This window comes from Pavona decussata, unplaced genomic scaffold, assembly GCF_977016875.1.
Source record: "Pavona decussata unplaced genomic scaffold, jaPavDecu1.1 SCAFFOLD_254, whole genome shotgun sequence".
NCBI classification, from domain to species: domain Eukaryota; kingdom Metazoa; phylum Cnidaria; class Anthozoa; order Scleractinia; family Agariciidae; genus Pavona; species Pavona decussata.
This window is the reverse complement of record NW_028145657.1, coordinates 5619701-5640026: the sequence shown is the minus strand read 5'-3', so window position 1 is coordinate 5640026 and position 20326 is coordinate 5619701. Positions and strand designations below refer to the sequence as shown.

General features: G+C 39.5%; 1 protein-coding gene and 1 pseudogene across 2 annotated transcripts in view; both read right to left on the bottom strand.

Moving 5' to 3' along the window:
• The window catches only part of LOC146456780 (NLR family CARD domain-containing protein 4-like), an 81185-nt pseudogene that overhangs the window by 38878 nt on the left and 21981 nt on the right, over window positions 1–20326 (bottom strand). The window lies entirely within an intron of this gene.
• On the bottom strand, window positions 15969–20238 carry LOC146456782 (endophilin-A2-like). The gene is made up of 4 exons (XM_085092792.1): window positions 19947–20238; window positions 18280–18338; window positions 17522–17573; window positions 15969–16165 (listed from the first exon to the last, which is right to left on the bottom strand). The coding sequence occupies exons 1-4, from the start codon at window positions 19965–19967 to the stop codon at window positions 16046–16048; spliced, it is 252 nt and encodes an 83-aa protein (XP_084948918.1). The 5' UTR covers window positions 19968–20238; the 3' UTR covers window positions 15969–16045.

Here is a 20326-nt window from a genome sequence, read left to right as displayed (position 1 = left end):
GACCATGTTAAAATCACTGGACACAATATGAAGTGGGATCATTTTGATATAATTATCATAATCACCCAAGACTTGCTCGCTGATCCATAATTAACAAGAAGCTGTTTCGAGCTTATACTCAGGCCAAATTTGACTGTGTGGTGCATAAAGCCTGCAATCTTTTAACAGTGATAACCTCCAGCATCGCCAATTCCCCCAAATTGATAGCCTGCGAGCAAGCTCTCTTGGGGGTGAATCCTCTTTCCCCCTCCCGCCCCCCACCCCCAAGAGAGCTTGCTCGCAGGCTACCAAATAGATAGATACAGAGATATAGTGAGGCAATAAGTAACCACCAGATAGAATTGCATTTCTTACGGTCAGAATGAAATACAGGGGAAAACAACATTTGTCATACAAATGCTTTTCATAATCCCCGGGCTTTAATCCTTACGTTTTCACCTTTTGTTTAGAGACAGAAACCATTTGTATGGTCCTAATATGTATGTGACACGGGGTCAATGACGAATCTTAATTTTCAGTATGATCTAGACCCGGAAGAGTAAGGGGGGGGGGGGGGTACTCCCTTATGTGACCTTAACAGGGAAGTTCGGCCTGATAGGGTATGGTTTTCAGGGTGTTTTGTCTTGAACGGGGTATCTATTTCATCACTTTCTGTCTTAAACAGGGTATCCCTACATGACCTAACGGCTTAAACAGATTGTGATTGCCAATGCATTAAAATACAGTAAGGAACTAGTGTATTCTTATTTCATTCTAGTCTTAAACAGGGTGTGATTTTGGGTTAAACGGGATAGGAAAATCGGAGAATTGTGTCTTAAACAGGGTCAGGGTTTGAACGCCCGGGCCTCACCTCCCTACGCAAGCATCTGTTAAGTGCCCCCCCCCCCCCCCCCGGGATGTAGAGTAACATCACGCGTACATTTATATCCTTGTAAATTTTCAATGTTTTGCTGTTTATATTTTTAAATGAAATTCAGGGGAAAGCATTTGTTATTCACCTTTTATTTGAAGACAGAAACCGTTTCTACATCGGTTGTTTTTCTATAGTAAACGTGAGACATCTTTATCTATCTTGGCCCGCAAGGTCATAGACTGATTTAGTTGCCAAATGTTTGGTTAAACAAAACTAACCTTGAGGCACTCAGGTTAGCCTAAAAAACACTCCGGTTAGCCTAAAGACCACTCCAGTTAGCCTAAATAGCACTTAGGTTAGCTTAAATAGCTCTCTGGTTAGCTTAACGGTTAGCAGTTCATGTTGGGGTTGTTCATGCCTCGCATGCCTTGCATGTTTTGTTCATGCCTCGCACGTCTGGCTCGCATATAGTAAACACTCCTCACGGCCCGACCCCAACAGAAAACGTAACTCGTACCAGCCGAGTACAAAAAATGAGACCGAGAACAATAACTCGTAGCCCGGAGTCTTATCTCTCGGCCCATCACGACCCCAAAAAGAAAAAAGAATTTGATAATGCTTCCGAAACCTTAACTCGATCCGCCTTACGGCCCGAGTAATTAAATTGTGTCACTAGTGCTTGTGGCACAACATTCATTTGCACCCTTCACTAAAACCACGATACTGTAACTAGTTACTCACCAGTCCAGTAAGTAGCAGCTAGCGCTCAAGAATTTACCAAACACTCTCTGACCTCTTTTGGTGCAATCCCTGGAGTGGAGAAAAAAGATAAATGCGAATATTTATGAGTGCACTGATCTCACTAACAATATTTGGCCAGTGGGAGGGGATGTGGGCGTCTCCCATGTAAGTATTAAATTAACCCTGTATCAAACTACGAAGTGACACCTGTTTCTATCTACGAGCTCACCAATGAATGCCTTTGATAAATTATTTATTTGTACGTATAAACAGATTGTGACTGTGGGCAGCCATTCAAAGTAATGCTTGCATCAAATAAAACATCCCACGTGAATGTCTCCAGGCATCTTGTTTACCTTGCCCAGTGGAGTTCCGTTTGTGTAGTCCCAATTAAGGTTACTCTGCTTTCTTTTTCCTTGAATCTTGTCTTTCAGCAGAAATCCAACTTGCAGCTTCACAAACTCTGTGAATTACAACAAAAGTTTCAAGAAGAGAAAAGAGGCCTATTAGAACCTTTCCATCAATCCATAAACTGCAAAGTGCATGCTTGCTTTGTTCAGAGAAAGAAGTAGGCAAGCTTGGCCCAGCCAAATATGGTAACATGTTTTGCTGTCTTACTGTTTTTAACTGTCAGTCTGATTTGACAACTGCTTCGTAGACCTTCAGGTCTGCCTCAAGCTAAAGGCTAGAAGTCTACAGCTATACATCACACATACTATACAAATGAAGTGAAGTACAAGGAATATGGCAAAGTTGATAATAAACTTGTATTTGAATTTATTGTATTTGAATAAAAAATTTTGTCTGGCCCGACTTCAGGTCTAAAATAATGTTAATCAACCACACCAAAGATCAAAGCATTTCAAGCATGAGGCATGTTACAGTACATATTATTAGAAGTCCGGTAAGAAATCAAGTGAAATGAAATTTAAGTATTAACTTGTCACCCGTCATCTTGTTTCTTCCTTGCATGGTTAGGGGAACAAATTCAGGATGTTATATAATTTTTATGTATGAAAGGGATGCGACGATGTTGGGGGAATGGGTGGGGTGTGACTGCATGAGGTAGGTCCCTATAGGGAGTTGGTGGGTGTTCTACTCTGGAGAATTTGAAAATTCATATTGTAAACTAGAGCATTTTTAAAGTTTTCAACGCCTTATGTGCATAGTGGGAGTTGCAATCACTTCAACACCTCCCCTCTCCCGCCTTCTTCCAGCAGATCTGCCTATGAGGTTGCTCAATTCAGCTGGTTTCTGATGATCTGTTTTTATGAACCATTTTGGTATGAAACAAATAAGCACAGCCAGAAAATTGTCTGCAGTTTTTTTTTAACAATAGGTCACATATCACCTGATCTTGTCAGCCAAATCAGAGTTAAGCTTTGCCATGCATGTGCTTTTTGTTTTGTTCTTGTCAATGTGGCCATGTACAGTAAGGCTTTGCATGAATAAATGCTTTTCAAATGTACATGTATTTGTAAATTATGCTTTTCAAAGGTCCAGTTTCTTTACCAAGAATTTTCCATGTGGATTCTGCCTACAGTGTCACAAGTACCAAGTTAAACATGAAAGTTAAAATTAAAGTGCACTTTTACAAGTCATTAATCCATGATTCAAGTGTAAACTATATGAAAAACCAGTCTCCTTAAAAAAATGAGTAAACAAATGAATAAAATGCAATATCAGTAAAAAATATTGTGCAACTTTTCAAAGAGTAATAAAATTAACTCAGTTGTCTTCTAATGTCGGAGACTCAGACATTTGTCCAGCCAATTGCAAGTGACAGCTATTGTTTTAAAAAGGACACTGAGTAGTATTTTCATTGTATAACATTAAATGACCTTTTTTGATTAGTGCTTAGCAACGACAGATGAGAATTATTGATTTAGTAACATGAAGATTAGGATTTCCTTCATTCTGCTCAGAGAGAGAGAAAGAGTAGCTTCTACACATGGGTAATGTAAAGCGCAAAAACAACAAGACTGATTAAAATAGTTAAACTCAATCACATCTACTGATTGTTTGCCAGTGAGTATCCCTGGCGGACAGGGCAGGGTTCACAAAACTAAATCTGTATTAGAGTTCCTTTGCCATGATTTATGTCCTGCCTTCTTTATTTCTCATTTTTTACTCTGCATCCTCCATCCTCTTCACCCAAATACTATTTCACATGACTCTTTCTACAGGTTTCCACTACAATTTAACCACATACTTGACAACAAAACCACAAAAAAAAAAAAAAGGATTAAACAAACTGTCAATAATCTTGCAGATAGCTGGGTTCATTTGTGGCATGATTAAAAACAACCAATCATAAGAAACCACATCATACACACAAACATCATTGACGCCAATGCCTTTAAGGATTGATTATTACTCTTTTAGTATGTTTAGAATGAGCAAATACCCTTCAACTTGTCAAGAAAACTAGCTGTTCTAACTTGGAGGCACCATTCTTCACATAACAAGATTAACTGTATTAGAATTTGAAGACCATGACTATATACCTGAAATATATTTCAATTTGAATACTTCATTTCCATTTCCTTTAATAACTTGTATAAAATAACTTCCCATACATAGAATTTGCTCACTCAAGAAAAATCTTAACCTTGAGTACCTGCCTTGTAAGTAACATCCATTAAAATGATGAATACAAATGTACAATATAAATCTTTGATATTTATAAGCATGATTCATTTACCTTGCCCAGTAGCTTTCACATCTTATGTAGTCCAAAGGCCGTCTTCTTACTTTATCCTTATCTTTCAGCAGAGATGTAACTTGCAGCTGAACAAACTCTGTAAATTGTTGTAACAGAAGTTGCTCTTGAAGAGGAGATAAAAAGCCTAATAATTAAAACCTTTTGTATTTAACAGCAAAGAAGATGCACAAGATCTACATGTAAATACAAGAACTCGAAAAATGTCTTGGATTTCTTTGTTCAAAGAGAGAAGTGGGCGTGACTCCAGCCAAATATGGTAACAAATGCATTTTGACTGTTTTAACTGTCAGTCTGTTTTGACAAAAATGATGTAAAAAAGACAATGATGTAATAAATACGATGGAATTTAATTTAAGCATATCAAAATAAAAGAGTATATGAACTAATCAAATCCCATCCATTTCTTGGGTTGAGAGGGGGGATTTCAATTTAAAATGAGGGTGTTCCACACTACAAAATTTTAAAATTCACATTGCGAACTAAAACATGTATTTAGTTTTCAATGTCTCAGGGTGGGGGCAGTGCAACCACTTAACTAACTGCCCCTCCATAGGTCACTGAGTAAAGGCAATGTCCAATGTAAACACAGTGCATTGGTGCTCAACATTTTTAGACTTATTGGCTCTGATAAATTGCTTAATGTTTTCTCTTGGAGTGAATATGTTGGAAGTTGTTGAATAAAGCCAGATTTTATTCTTTTAAACAACATGCGACATGTTAACCGACCTCAACATCACAATATTGAACATTGAAAAACAATACAACAATTGAAGGGCTTGGTGGAAAACTATGCTAAGTGGAAAATTTGCTTGAAATTTTTTTTTTGTCAAAAGTGCCTGAATTTTTGCATGTGGCTTTCAAATTAATGGGAAAACATTGCTCTGTATTTTTTATTAAGAATTTGGACCGTGTTCATCACTGGCTTAAATTTTACTCAATTCAGGTGGATTCTGATGGGCGAAATTGTCATGGGATGAATGGACCATTCTGGTCTTGAAAACAGGTAATTAAGCACACTCAGAAATCGGTTGGTTTAAAATTAAAAAGGGTATGCTCTTCCACTTATGTTGAACATAAAAAACCCTGTCTCCTTAAAAACAATGAGTTAGGAAAATAAATAATATTTTTACTTTAAAATATATCATGATTTCTATACATGGTACTGGTATAGAAATCAAAAGTGGATGCGCACGCTGTAGAACAATGAGCACTTTCAGTTGTGATCGATACCTCCTAACCCCCTGGACGGGGGAAGACAATTAAGAAGTCGCTGCTATGATGTGATTGAAAACGCATTTTCGGAAGAAAGTTGAGATCATTTTCTTTTAATGTATTGACCCATTTACCTTATTTATCGCTCAAAAGCAACTGTTTTTTTTAATAAAATTTCCTTCGAATTTTCGAATTGTACGAAAAATTGGGAGACAGGGAGATTGCACCAAAAATCGGGAGACTCCCAGTAAAATCGAGAGGGTTGGAATCTCTGTTAAATTGGCCTTGCTGTGTATGTGGAGAGTACTATACAACAATTGGATGCATTTAAGCTTATCTTTCTGTTTCCTTCAACACAATTTAATATACAACAAAGAGTGTATCATTACTATAAACAAGGGCAACAAAGATATCAACAATGGCATCTTGAATGGGGCAGGGAGGAAAAGTGGGTGTGCAACAAATGCAGACGGCAGACTTACAGACCTGCAGACCTGCAGAATTGGAGGTTTGAAGACTTGCAGGCTTGCAGACCTGCAGACTTGCAGGCTTTCAGACCTGCAGACTTGCAGGATTGCAGACCTGCAGAATTGGAGGTTTGAAGACTTGCAGGCTTGCAGACCTGCAGACTTGCAGGCTTTCAGGCTTTCAGGCTTTCAGACCTGCAGACTAGGAGGTTTGAAGACTTGCTGACCTGCATACTTTTGGATTTTTCTACTTTGGAATTTAACGAGAATTATGTGCAAGTGTTGTTGATTCCATGGAGCGGGTTGCTGATTCACTGGCTCACGGTTTTACGAGGTGATATAATCCCCTGTGGAGGCATGTGTTGTTTACGAAATTTCACGACTACTAGGCGGGACTACTTGAACAACACGTTGCCATTCTAAAATTGAACTTGGATATCTCGATAACCAATCAAAATATCGAAAACACCTGATTTATGTACAGAAACCTGCCAACTCTCCTAGTTTTCCTGGGAGTCTCCAAGTTTTTCATCAAATCTCCTGATCTCCTGGTTAGACAGGGTCCGAAATAATTATTGCGCTTTCCTGGTCGCCAATGCGACTAAAAATTTTGCACTGGCGACCAGAATTTCAAAACTGGTCTCCAGCGGGCAATTTAAAACTATTTCATGCCACCATCATTATACAAACAATAACTTTGATTTTCAGTCAAATCAATTAAAACGAAATTCAAAGCCACCCGCCAATTGGTCACTTACTTTTTACCTTTCCCCTGCTTTTGAAGTATAAAACCGATTTTCCTGTTATCATAAATCTACCGCAACGATTCTGCACAGTACGACTTCACCGCCATGTTTTTTCAGTGGTTTCCCATAACATACGTATTGCGGGCGCAAGAGGCCACGTGCGTTCTTTTGCCATGCATACCGTATACTCGAACAAGCGCCGCCCCCGAATAAGCGCCGCCCTCGATTAAGCGCCGCACATGGAGCGGAATGGTTAATGTCGTTAATAAGCGCCGCCCTCGATTAAGCGCCGCAGCTATGGTGCGGCGCTTATTCGAGTATTTCCATTAGATGATAAAAATACACTATAATCGCTGCAATGCGGTTGTAAGCTAGCAATGGGAATTTATTTTCATCAATAGTGATGTTTTTCAGTTCGAAGTGAGTATATCTTGATGCTCTTTCATTCAGTTCTCTCTTCAAAATGTTCATGTTCTTCAGTTCTTGCGTGAAGGCTGTAAACTTCGCCGGTACGACACGCCCAACCTCCCTCTTTCTCTTCCCTGTAACTGTTGCAGTAAGGAGATTGTCAGCGTTTTTCCTTGTACAATCAAAATGTTTTGGCTTTGTGGTATGAGCCTTTTAATAAGCGCCGCCCTCAAATAAGCGCCGCCCTCGAATAAGCGCCGCACAGGAGACACGAAAAATTAAATAAGCGCCGCGGCGCTTATTCGAGTAAATACGGTATTTATTTTAGGCAATGTGGCGTCCAAAGATGTTCTGAAACCTTTCCGTAATTTATTAGAAAGTGGAGACGGAACATCCACGAAGAAATTAGTTGAAGATTTAGATATTCTCTGGGCGTCAAAAGGTGAAAATGTAGATCTATCAAAGTCGTCAAAAGATGATTTCAGCACTGGTTTCATTCCTGATGACATCGATTGGGGCTCCAAACGCGTTCTCTTGGTTCTGGTTCTTAAAAGAAAAATTGGCGACCAGAATTTTCCATCTGGTGACCAAAAATTTTGGTTTGTGTTTCGCTGCGAAGGAAAAATTTTATTGCCACGTTTTGGCGACCTCATTTCTCCATATGGCGACTGAAAAAAAAAATTTCAAGAGCCAGTTGGCGCCTGCCTAACAAAGTTAATTTCGGACCCAGTAATAGAGCACCAAATCTCCCGGGAAATACCTACAAGTATCATGGCTTTAAATAATTACGTTATTTTCGAAATGTCGAGAAGGAAAATAACACAAGAAATGGATTTAGTGTTCTTATTTGAGTTGTTCTCGATCGGAAAACATAAAACAGAGTGATCAAAGTTACATATATTTAACGAGTATTGTCAATAGTCATAAATCAAATTAAATTGCACAATACATGGTAGGTAAATGCTGTTCTAACCGGGAGACATCGAATGACGATTCGGATGGTATAACGATTGTGCCTTTCTTTTTTCCATTTAACCAAATGAAATGTTAAATTACGTTGCAAAGGGGAAAACCCCTTCCCTACCCCTACTGATGCCCTTAATGTAGCCTTGATGCCATGGCCCTTGGAGGCTATTCGCTGTCCCCCCCCCCCCCCCCTCCACTGAAACCCTATATATAGGGAAGATAAAAGTTTCCCAGTTAAAATTAAAAAAGGTCAAAAAATTATATTTCGTTGTTCACATCATGTTAAATTTGTTCCCTGATGAATTCTGAAAATTTAGCTCGTTGGGTGCCCCTGAAGATTTCTAGGCGTCTCCAGATTTTTATATTCCGGGGGTTGGTAGGTATGGTACATGTCTTGTGACTAACGCTGTGTCACTATTTCGTTCTTGCCAAGCGTTTGATACCCGATAAATTCAATCTAACTGAGATCTTAGTCGTTGGCGAGTTTACCCGATCCTGATATTTTAGAATGTAAAAAATCGCTAAAATTGTATTTTTGTCAGAAGCTACCCTTTATTACGTATGGCGTCCATTGTCATATAGTTTGACAACGTTTTCTCGAAACTAGCGAACGTACGAACTTTGTTCCTGAAGGATGGTATAGTGTCGAAAACGAAGACAGAAGACCGAAGACCCACTCGAAAACGAAGACTTGCTCGAGAAAAAAAAAAGAAGAAAAGATGCAAATACATGCATTCCACTGTCTTGTCAACGTTTGTGTCTTAATTTTCGTAACGAAAACCCTACACCAACGATTGAACAAAAAGAAGAAGAAGAAGAAGAAGAAGAAGAAGAAGAAGAAGAAGAAGAAGAAGAAGAAGAAGAAGAAGAAATAGATGCAAATATGTGATTTCCGCTGTCTTGTCAACGTTCCCACCTCCCATTGTACGTAAGATGCACTGCATGGTTCTTTGATTCCTAAAGGCGAGTGAGTTTCCGGGATACTACTGAATATTTCATTCCGTCGACCGATTTTTTTTATGTCTCGGTTTTTGTTATATATCCTACACTCAATTGATTGCAGATATAGATGCAATTAATTTTGTCTTTCTTTTTTCCACTTTTTGTTAACTTTCACGCTTAGCTTTCACGAGGGAGTTCCCGGGAAACCAGTTAACCTCAACTGATCACCTCATACATCTGGCGTGAAATACATTCCTAAAAACCCATCGATTGAAAGTCCTAAATTGCATGCGTTTCTCGAAACTCTCGAAAGGTTTCGGGCCTATTTTGGGTGCCTGTTTCTAGGTACGAAATTTTGCAATAAATTTGCTGTTTCGTATCTTGAAATCATGGTAAAAAACAAGCTATCCGAATCAAAATTTCGGGCCAGAAAAATTTTTGGGACTTTCCAGAAATGGCCCCTCTGATCGCAGTTTAGTTATAACTCATTTTGGTTGTTTGGTTTGTTTTGATTCAGTATGAATCCATTGTACTGGAGATGCGCTGGGAATAATTAAGGCCTGTGTTATTTTTGGGTCTGGGGTTTGGGCCGTTAACTGATTTCCGATATGTCTGCGTAACAATCCCGGCATACCAACAGGTCCCAACCAGTGCAGGGTAAGGTCAACTTCATCTCTTCACTGTTGAGACTTATCTAATTTTAAGTAGAGCCGTTATCCGTTTCGGCTGGGTCATTATGTAAAATGTTTTGTTCTTGTTACTCGTTACCTGTTTTCATCGTTTCAGTTGATAAAACGTTATTGTTTGTATTGTTTCTTTGTTTCATCGTCGTATAATCCGATAATATAAGGGAGTTTAAGAAACGAGGACAGCGCTGGCAACGAGAACGCCACAAAACAATGGGCTTAATGAGCGAAAACAATATGCGTTGCATGTGCGTTTTACATTTTGGTACATTTCTTTACCGCCAACTGCAAAACAACGTGAAATGATCAAATTTTAGGTTTTTTTCGAGAACGGGGCGTATGACGCAAACTCTTCTTTCTTTTTCTTTACTTTGACGTCGTTCATGCTAATTCAGTTCCTGGGGAGTTCCCCAGCAATTTCCAAGTTAAACAAATTTTAATGATTGCGAAAGAGTTACAAAAACGAGAAGTTATATTTTTAAATAACGTTCTCGTTACCGTTGCTGTCCTCGTTTCTTAAAGTCCCTACAGAAGGGGGTGAATTGGGGTATGTAAATCCGCCGATCCGCGCTATTTTTGCCCCAAATCCCAATCCGCGGCCATAGCATAAATCTTCTTTTGCTTTTGGTATTTTATTAAGGTGACAGGCCAAACAGTACGACTCCCGCTGGTCGCAAAATATACCTTAGACCTATGGATAGTGCTTTCCCAAGTACGTTTCTGAGAGGATTTCCTTTTTGAGCAAAATGCGGTGAGATCTCTCTGCTGAGTGGTGTTGACCTTTGACCACGAAGGAAAATACTCAAATTTACTGAATTGAACTTTTCTTATCATTCGGAGCCGTTTGAATTAGTTTCTTTATGCCCGTTGTGTACGCTAGCTCTATGGCTTTTGTTAAAGGCGTTGGGTTCTTGCAGTTGTTTTTAGCTTGCTTGCTTTGTGGCCTCAACACTTAAGGTATTGCGTTCTTATAGCCGACATGTACTTCCATCGGTCTGTTGTCTTATCTCGCATCCAACAGATATTTAAAGCTTACACAGTTGTAAGTGTCAAAGGATGCTGCAGTGGTTACTTTTGGCAAATGTCTAATGTTGTTTCTCAGGCAAGACTCGAGTTTCGGTCCTTCAGTGGACCTCAGCAGTTGCCGCCAAAAGGTGATCTTTCTTGAATGATTCAACGATAAATCTGTTGCCACATTTGTACTTATCGGTAGGATTGAACGCTCTTCGTTTTTCATTGGCTCGTTCAAAGAACTTTTGATTTTCTTTTTTGACCATGTAGGTTTTAGTTTGACACAGAAAAGTAGTTCCTCTAAAGCCGCGCTCAGATGTCTTCGTGGAGATCTAAAAGAATGAGGGGTATATCTGAAAAAATGCCGAAAATTGAAAAATAAGTCGACAAACCGCCAACATACCGACAAAGGCCGACCACAATCAGAACATCTTGACAGACAGAGTCCGGAATCCGAGCCAAACTTCGCAGCTAATCCGATGTAGCGTATTTTTCAATCCGCTAATCCGCTCAATTTTAAAAATCGCAAAAGTCCGCAATCCGTGCACTTGTGTAAGCCAAAACCGTCGATCCACGAACCTATTCACCCCCCCCCCCCCCGCCTCCTACAGAAAGCTGGTAATGCAATAAACAAATAAACTCAAAACACTGGTATTGTGCTAGTCACTGCAAGCAATCGCCCAATTTACAGTGGATGGGATAAGCCGCATACATGCCTATACTCTTAATTTACTCAAAAAAATGTAAACCCAGAAATTTCTGACGTTTTATTTTGCACAAATAATGTTTGGGTCTATACAACCGTTGATTGTTCGAGCGGGTCTTTGTTTTCGAGTGGGTTTTCGTTTTCGAGCGGGTCTTCGTTTTCGAGCGGGTCTTCGTTTTCGAGCATATCTTCGTTTTCGGGGTCTTCGTTTTCGATACTAGTCGTTGGCGAGTTTACCCGATCCTGATATTCAGTTAGTATTTAAAAAATGCGCTAAAATTGTATCTTTGTCAGAAAACTTCCTTTTATTATGGTGTCCATTGCTATATAGTTTGACAACGTTTTCTCAAAACTGGCGAACGTACGAATTATTTTCCTGAAGAACAACTTTGAAAGTAAGAAGACTAGGAAGTATATCCTTAAAACGTACCAAGAGGACAGTGCAAGATGTGGAATGGCGGAGGTTACACGATATTATTTTTAAAATGAATTGAGAAAGGCCGGTATGCAGGGGCACTCAACGGAATATTTCGGTAAAATATCTGTTCGGATGGAAGGTCCCCTAAAAGTTTTGAAATTTTTCGCCTAGCGATCCCCTAGACTTTTCGAGATTTTTCGGAAAACCATCAAGTTTCCCCAGAATTCTCGGAAATGATGTGCTCACGTTTTATAACTCACATAATTTTCGGATGGTGTTTTTGTCTGCTAAAATTTTCGTCCGTCGTAACTATTCCAAAAGCTGCTAAAACTTTCGGAGAAGAATTGACGTATCATTAGGAATTTACATTATTCAGTTATTAAGGTCTGACAGAGCGTACAATTTTATCCCCTAACGTTTTTGGATGAATAGGTTATACGCCTATAATATTCGGATGAGCATTTATATTCCCTGAGATTTTCGCTTAATTTTCGTAGTCACAGGTATAGCGAAAAACGTCCCCTAAAATTTTCTAATGAAACCGACAATGGCTACTACGTGTCCTCGAACTTTCGGCAAGACCCATCAGGATAGCTAAAACTTTCGAATGAGACAAAAAAAGCCCCCTCAAACTTTCGACACGACCAAGGTTCTCCTAACATATCCCAACAGATAAATATTTTTTTAGGGCAGCTCTAAATTAACCAAACAGGCTTCTAAAGCATACAGAAATCCATAGTTTTAGGCACTTCTGACGTATTTAGGAAGATTTGGTCGTTGGGTGCCCCTGAGTATGTTGAGTCTGCAAGTCTGCAAGTCTGCAAGTCTACAGTCTGCATTTGTCGCACACTGAGAAAAGCTTCCCTGTTTACGATCAAACGATAGTTTGCCCTGTAAGCGTAATGTGCTTACTCAACCATAGTTGTCTAAGTCGTAGTTAGTTATCTAGTTAGGGGAAAATGTGACAAAATTAGCTTCCTTCACGTACCTCGCAGTCGTAGTCGTGTTCTGTGCGGTCCAAGATTATCCGTATTTCTCTGCTCTTCAGAAGTCACGTTTGTAGCCCAACGTTTGTGCGCAAAAGGAAAGCTTTCAGTTTTGCCAAGCCATGTGCCAAAGCACGTTGACTATTATAGCTCTTGCGGTTAATCGATTGCAACTGATTGGTCGAGAGATGCACTGAATAGCCTGCGTAGCAGTCGTTTCCGTTTCCTTCAAGCCAAGCGAGGTTAGCGCGCGAGGGCATTGGGCAAAAAGGAGCAATAAAACGGAAACGACTGCTACGCAGGCTATGCACTGAAATGCAACCTAGCGGATTGCGGAGGCGAACAGGAAAAGGAATCCGTCTCTCATACTCAGCTGACCCTAAAATATTGGAATGGTGAAACAGCGGAACGGCGGGAAGGTGGAAAATCCTAAAAGACGGAACGGTGTAAATCGCCAAAAATCCTAACAGGCGGAACAGCTGAAAATCACCCCAAATTCTAAAAAGACGGAATACATAATACAAACAACAGTAAATTGTTGTTGTTGTTGTTGCAAGAGAGATTGCTGTCCTCTAAATCCCAATTGTTCGGCAATTGAAACTTCAAGTAACCACCCAAAATGACAGAGGTCGCTTGAGCCTAAGATCCTAGGCTAAGATCGCTTACGAGGGCCAGACCACAAGCATCTCGGCTCTCAGATTCAGACATGAAACACCTACAGCGTGGCACTTATTTATTTATTTATTTATTTATTTATTTATTTGTTCTTTGTTTGTTTTGTTTTTGTTTTCCTTTTTTTTCAATGTTCCGCCAAAAAACAGAAAAAAATTTACCGAAAAATATAATTATCGCGCAAACTCTTCAGTAAAAATTTACGCCATTGCCTAAATTAGTAGACAAAATCATTTTTTTTTCCGTAATGTAAATGTTGGTGCCAATTTTCAGCTGAGATGTCTCAAAATGTTCGACCATGTTATTGATAACTCGGAAGATGATGCATCAAGCGGACCGCGGTTATTTCTGATCCATTACGAGCCTGCAGAACAGGCTTGATTTTTTTGTGTTTTTTGTTTCAGGAAAGCGGAAGCAAGCACGAGGCGAGCGCGAGTCACGCGCGACGGGAGAGGAGAGGAGGGAGGGGGTGCCAGAGCAATCAACCAAACTAGAGAAAAATGAAATTCAATAGATTGCCACCAACTAACGTTTTTGCATCTGCATCTTTTTCACCTGTGTTCTGACTGTATGTTCTTCACGAAAATGCAGTTGTAATTTCAACAGAAAAAGATCAATTCCCAACACGAAAAACCTGTCTTGTCCAATCGTGTGTGGGGGTGGAGGACGTGTAGTCCTAGCTGTCAATTCTGTCGCATGGCGTGACAATGTTCGATCACGTGGTTATTTAAGTTTACTCTATCATTTTATTCTCCGTTGAAATATTCAAAAGGAATGCATATTTGTGTACGAGTAAGGTAAAATACATGTATTGGACTTAATATTTGGCTGTAATTATCGTTTGTCGGGGTACTTTCGTGACGTACACATATAGAATTTCTGGTGATTTCCGCCGTTCCATCTTTTAGGATTTGTGGTGATTTTGCGCCATTCGTCCATTCCGAATTTATGGGTCTCCCCTCTATTATTAATTTGTCGGCATCGGGGGGGGGGGGGGGGGGGGAGGAGAACCATTGGCCGCCCTCAGCTGCGACACAAGGATGTGTGTAAGAGAGAAATGAAGGCTCTCGACATTGACGCTGCGTCTCTGGAGGGCCTTGCAGCTGACCACACGAAGTGGAGAAGCACCCTGCAGCGCCAACACTTAGAGACAGAGAAGGAGAAGCTGATGAACGTAGCAGAGGACAAGCATGTCCACAGGAAATGCAATTACAAAGGTTTAGAGCACGAGACTAGTATACCTACAGATGCGACCTTTATAAACAAAGCAAATATTTTATTAATTTGTACCGATTACGTTGAAATAGCTCCCTGTATGCTTTGCATCAGTTTATAACAGGTTAACTATACAAAATGTCTTTTATTCCCTTTTTGTAAACACTTCTAGAAAACGTAAACTTCAATTCTCGCCTTCTGTGTAGCTCTATCTTTTATCATACAACTTGCGATTCCTGGGGCCAAAACTTAGGAATGCAATCAGTTGTTCAAATAATTTGTGTCCCTGGATGTCCCGAGTGTTTTGCGCTGTTATGGCCGTCAAACCGCGAACCCGAGGGATCCCAGGGTGACCTTATGTGTCTAAAAGATTGATGTTCACCGTGGACAAAAGCCCGTGTAAGCTCAAAAGGAGAGCAAATAACGATCTAATAATGACAATCTGCTGCTCCAGCTTGGAATCTAAGTAAAAAGAAAATCACACAGTAAATCTACCCACGATGATATTATTTAATTACTTGCATTGATACAGCAGGTCGAATTGGATACTGGAAGGTTTACAAAGTTCTTTCTTTTTACATGTTACACATCTTTTTCACCGTGAAAAACGTTACGTCATATATATTCCTGTAAGTGTTACAAACCATCTTAAGACCACATGCTGTCTTGCTTAGCGAAATTCAACTTCGCAAAGCATTTCAAAATTATTGAACGCAGTTTAATTCGGAGAAACGAGTTCCACAGCTTTCTTTTTCGATTCTTGGTTAATGGACTAACGTTTTGATGCATTCTGTTTCATGTTTAGTGAAAATCAGGCAGTCTTCAACAATGAATCATAGATTACAAGGCTATACCTAAGTGTATTTATTCTACTTGGTCGAGGTCTAATGGCCACCAAGCGAGCTAGAGTATCTGCTATTGATTGAGTCTCGCGGATGAACAAAATGAACTGAAACCTTTTGAAACCAGTAAAAATGAGTACGGAACAACAACAGACGCGCTAGGTTGTATTTGTATTGTTTGTTTGCTTTTTACGTTATTCATGCCCCGTCTCTAGTCAGTTTCCTGAAACGAAATAATATGTTTCCCTAATATTAGAAGCTATATAAAAACGCTCCCTCTTAAAAGGACTTTTTCACATTACATTAAAAATAAGCTTTTTGTTGCGGGGAGGCACGTAAAAGTGCATTCAAATGAATACAATTCAACCGGCCTCTACCCCTACCCCATCCTTGCATCTGTGCAAAATGCACAGAATACACTATCCTTGTTTACTATTTTGTAAATATTTTCATTTTATTTCATTTCCGCGAATTGTTGTGTTACATTTTCCCTGTTTACGATTGAACCCGACAAAGATTACCTGCACATACGATGCTGGAAAGAATCCTGTCTGGCTTTTACTTGTGCCCTTAATAACAACAAATAATAGTGTCAGTTTATGTGACCTCAACGACATCAATGGAGGTTGCTGGTTAATCATGATGGAGTTAAAACATGCTAAAAACAAACCAGTTAAACTGATCAATTAATTGAATCCACACGAAAACAAAACGAACCTTAAATAACGATTTCAAACCATAGAAAGCCCTGGTGTCAGGAACTTGAGTTAAGGGGGGACTTAACGTAAACGCCATTTTACCGCACTTTACATGGCTTTAATGGCAATATCTCGTTCACGTTTCAAGCGATCCAAAAACTCTATGTTCATCCCGTATATCTATGTTGTGGGGTGTTTTGTGAATTTGGGGGTGATTTTTGGGTATATTTGGGAGGAGATAGTTTTTCTAGAAGGATTGGTTAAATTAAGAGAAATAAAAAATATTGAAGAATTAGTGAAGTTTTAAAATAAGAATTTGTAGTTAATAATTAATAGACGGATACCAAGTTAGTCCACTAGCAACCTGGGGTGCTCTTGCGTGGGTATCAACTGTCTGTTAGTGTTCCAAAAATCATTTTCTTTCTTCTATCCCTTCTTAAAACCACTTCAAATTTCATTCAAATTTAGGTTAAGTCCCCCCTTAATTGAGGGTGCAATTTCGTTGGCGCTAACACGTTGCGTGACTGACAGGCGCCGACGACATTGTCTGCTACTATAACTCAAGCGCCTGTCGAGACACCATGCTATAAAGCACAGCCTTATTGGGGACTCTTTAGGCTCGATTACCAGCCCCGAGGGACCCGAGGGAGGGGCGGAAATCGAGCCAAGGGACTCTTCAATCCTGATATTTGCAAGAGGGGAGGGGAAGGGGGATCGTCTTCCATATCCTACACTGAATTCTATTACCTTTTTTCTCTTGTTTCTCTCATTTTCCAGTTTTTTCCTCCGTTTTTCTCTATTTTCTCTGTTTCTATCTTCTTCCCTATATTTGTTTTTCAATTTCATTTACGTTTTTCTGCCCTTTATCAGTTCTTCTCTTTATTTGTCATATTCAGGAATCTCTGTGCATTCATCAAGTACCACCCCTCCCCCCTAGAATGTTAACGAAGCTGTTCAAAGCAGAAGACAATTCGTGCCACTTGTTTCTAGTTTGAGTTTAGTTTCAAAGCTCTTAAAGCCGTCAAATCATTTTCTCTGCCACTTTGACTGTCGAGACTGCTTTAACAGGAAAAGTCAATTGCACATATGAAGCAGAAATATGGAAAAAGATAAATAAATAAATAAATAAATAAATAAATAAAAGAAGAAATAATCTGCTGCAGGATTTAATGGGGAGGACTGCTTTTACAGGCGATCAGGAAAAATAAAAATAAAAATTAGTCTTACCTCCCACCAGTTTTCATCTGCGCTGTTAATAACTTTTATTTTATCACCAGCACTGCAAGATGAAAAAAAAATACTTTGTTGTATAAGAAAACGCCAGCCACCTTCTGAAGACATATTTGTGAAAGTTTATAGAGCGTGATCTGTTCGGATGGTTGAGGTGAATATTTTGGTCGGAGAAAGCGTTAGGTAATAGAATTTTATTTCCCGCCGGAATTTACTAACCGTTGTTGGTTTTAAGAAAATGTTGGCTGACCTTTTTTCGTATTTTTAATTACATATTTACCACTTCGAAAACGAAAGGAATTAGTTTTCTAGTGTTACGAAATTTTTAGTGGATATTATCCAAAGAAAACTATAGATTTTTTATACAACTAAATCTGAATTTACAAGTGAACCGTTTGATGCCCTGAAGGAGAAAGATAAAATGTACTGAACTTAAGCTGGGTCTTCTGAGTATGTACGGCTTTAATTTACTACTGAAGAATTTAATTTAATTGGATTTCGATTTCGATTGTTATTAAAAATATTAACACATCAGTGCTTTGTATAACCTGTTATCGGGCCTAATTCTTAGCAGTTCTCTTGTTTTCTCTTGCATGGATAATCAGTCGTTTCAGGTTTCTACGGGAATGGAGCGAATGGTTAACAAAGCGAGACGAAAATACGGCCTGGTGGCACGTTACAAAGTCAACAATTTTCACTGATTGTGGCAAAAACTTGAACAACTGAACAACAAAAAAGTAAATCCACGAGCTCACCACAATTTAAGGTCACCATCATTCTCTCCTTCGAAATCGTAAAGCGCTACGCAGCATTTCTGAAATAAAAACACCATTTTGCCGCTTAGTAAACCACACTGAATTGAGGACAAATGGCGGAGAAAAAACTGAATGAAAACTGGATGAAAATGTTTTTCCAGTAGACAGGAATATAATACAGTGCTCTGAAAATTAAACCGGGCCCAGTTGTTGAAAGCCCGATTAAGCTAATCCTGGTTTTACGTGAAGTTTGATTCAAGTTTAATTACTAATCAACAAATATTTTTCCAAAAGATTTTTGCCCTTCAGTTTTGACTTAGACTTTTCTTTACCTTTAGCTAAAAATCGGCTTTTAAAAACATTTTTAACTGGCGAGATACAAACCTCGGTTAATTTTTAATCAGGGATTAGCGTAAATCGCCTTTCAAACAACCGGGCCCAGGAATCTGGCCCCCCTAATATAGACGAATAAAACAAACAAACTACCTACGTTGCGCAGTTTAAGAAACCTTAAGCAATCACAGTGGCAAAGTCGATGAAAGTTACCTCTTACTAACCGAGTTCCACACTGTAAGTTACGGACCGAGGTTTTTCCTGTTGATTTAGGCGCTTGGGCCATAAATCAACAAGAAAAAAACGAGGATCCATAACTTACAGTACGGACCGAGAAAACGAGGTTAGTATAATAAATAGCATTTCTAAGGTTAATGGGGCGCTCGGGAAAGGAAACTAGTTGAAGTCAAGGGAAATTTAGCGGGCCGTACAGTGAAATACGGCCCGCAAAATTGACCAATCACCGCGCGTACTAACTTAGCGATAAAATAATGTGCCTTAACGAAGACCAATTTAACTTACGTTCTTTAAATTACGTCGTTCATGATTACTTGAGTTTGTTAATTTGTTTCATCTGGCCAACGTTTTTTAGTTCGTTGGGATACTTCAGTGAAAGCGAAACGAAGTTCATCTTCAAATGTAAACTTTTGTAAATCGAGCTGTTAAGAAAACGGTTCCAGGCTATGCGCCATTAGTTCGAACCTTCGACAATCTCTCCAACCCCCGGCGACCGGTTAGCTCAGTTGGTAGAGTTGACTACGGTGCGGGTGGGTTCAAAGCCCGGCCGGACCAACACTCAGGGTCTTTAAATAACTAAGGAGAAAGTGCTGCCTTTGTAATGACATCTGCAAATGGTTAGAGTTTCTAGTCTTCTTGGATAAGGACGATAAACCGTAGGTCCCGTCTCACAACACTTATTCCTAATAATAATCTGTGGGACGTTAAAGAACCCTTGGCACTGTTCGAAAAGAGTAGGGCGTGGAGTTCCCGGTGTCACGGTCTTCTGATTACAGCCGTACGGTTGTTCATTGACCCTGAAAAGCCCCAAGGGGGAGAGGTCAATTACATATACACATACACATATACAACCCCCCCCCTCCTCCTCCTCCTCCTCCTCCTCCTCCTCCTCCCCCCCAGTGAGGGGTTTCGTTGAAGTTTTGAATTGATCGGTGCATTATTTCACAATTTACATTCTTGAATATACGGTTTTGCGGTTTGTAGAAGTCATTCCTAAACTTTTATAGCTAAGCCAAAAGCATAGCATCTGTCTGTAAGAGCAAGTTGTCCACAAGTTGAGACGGATAGTTACACACATAAATCTTCAAAATTCTTACCATTCCCGAGGAAGGAATCATTTCCTCTGCAGTATCTGAAGCCAGAAAGAGAAACAAACTTCTGTGAGTTCTGTGTCAATGAAACAGATTTTACCACATACTCAAATGGTTCGTTTCAGTGAAATATCCACTGTTTGGAGAGACTGACATAACCCGGCTCAAAAATTCGGATTAAATTGTGAAGAATGAAAAACTGGCGACTAGCGTTTTCTTCAGCGAAAGCTCAAACTTTGGCAAGGCTGAAAACTAGTTCCCTTTGTGTTCGGAGGTGAAAATACCTAATCAAAAGCGCAAAAAAGGCCAGCTAGTATCTTCGGGAAGCCAACAACAGCGCGTACATTCGGAAATAAGATTCCGTACCCCAAATGTTTTTATAATTT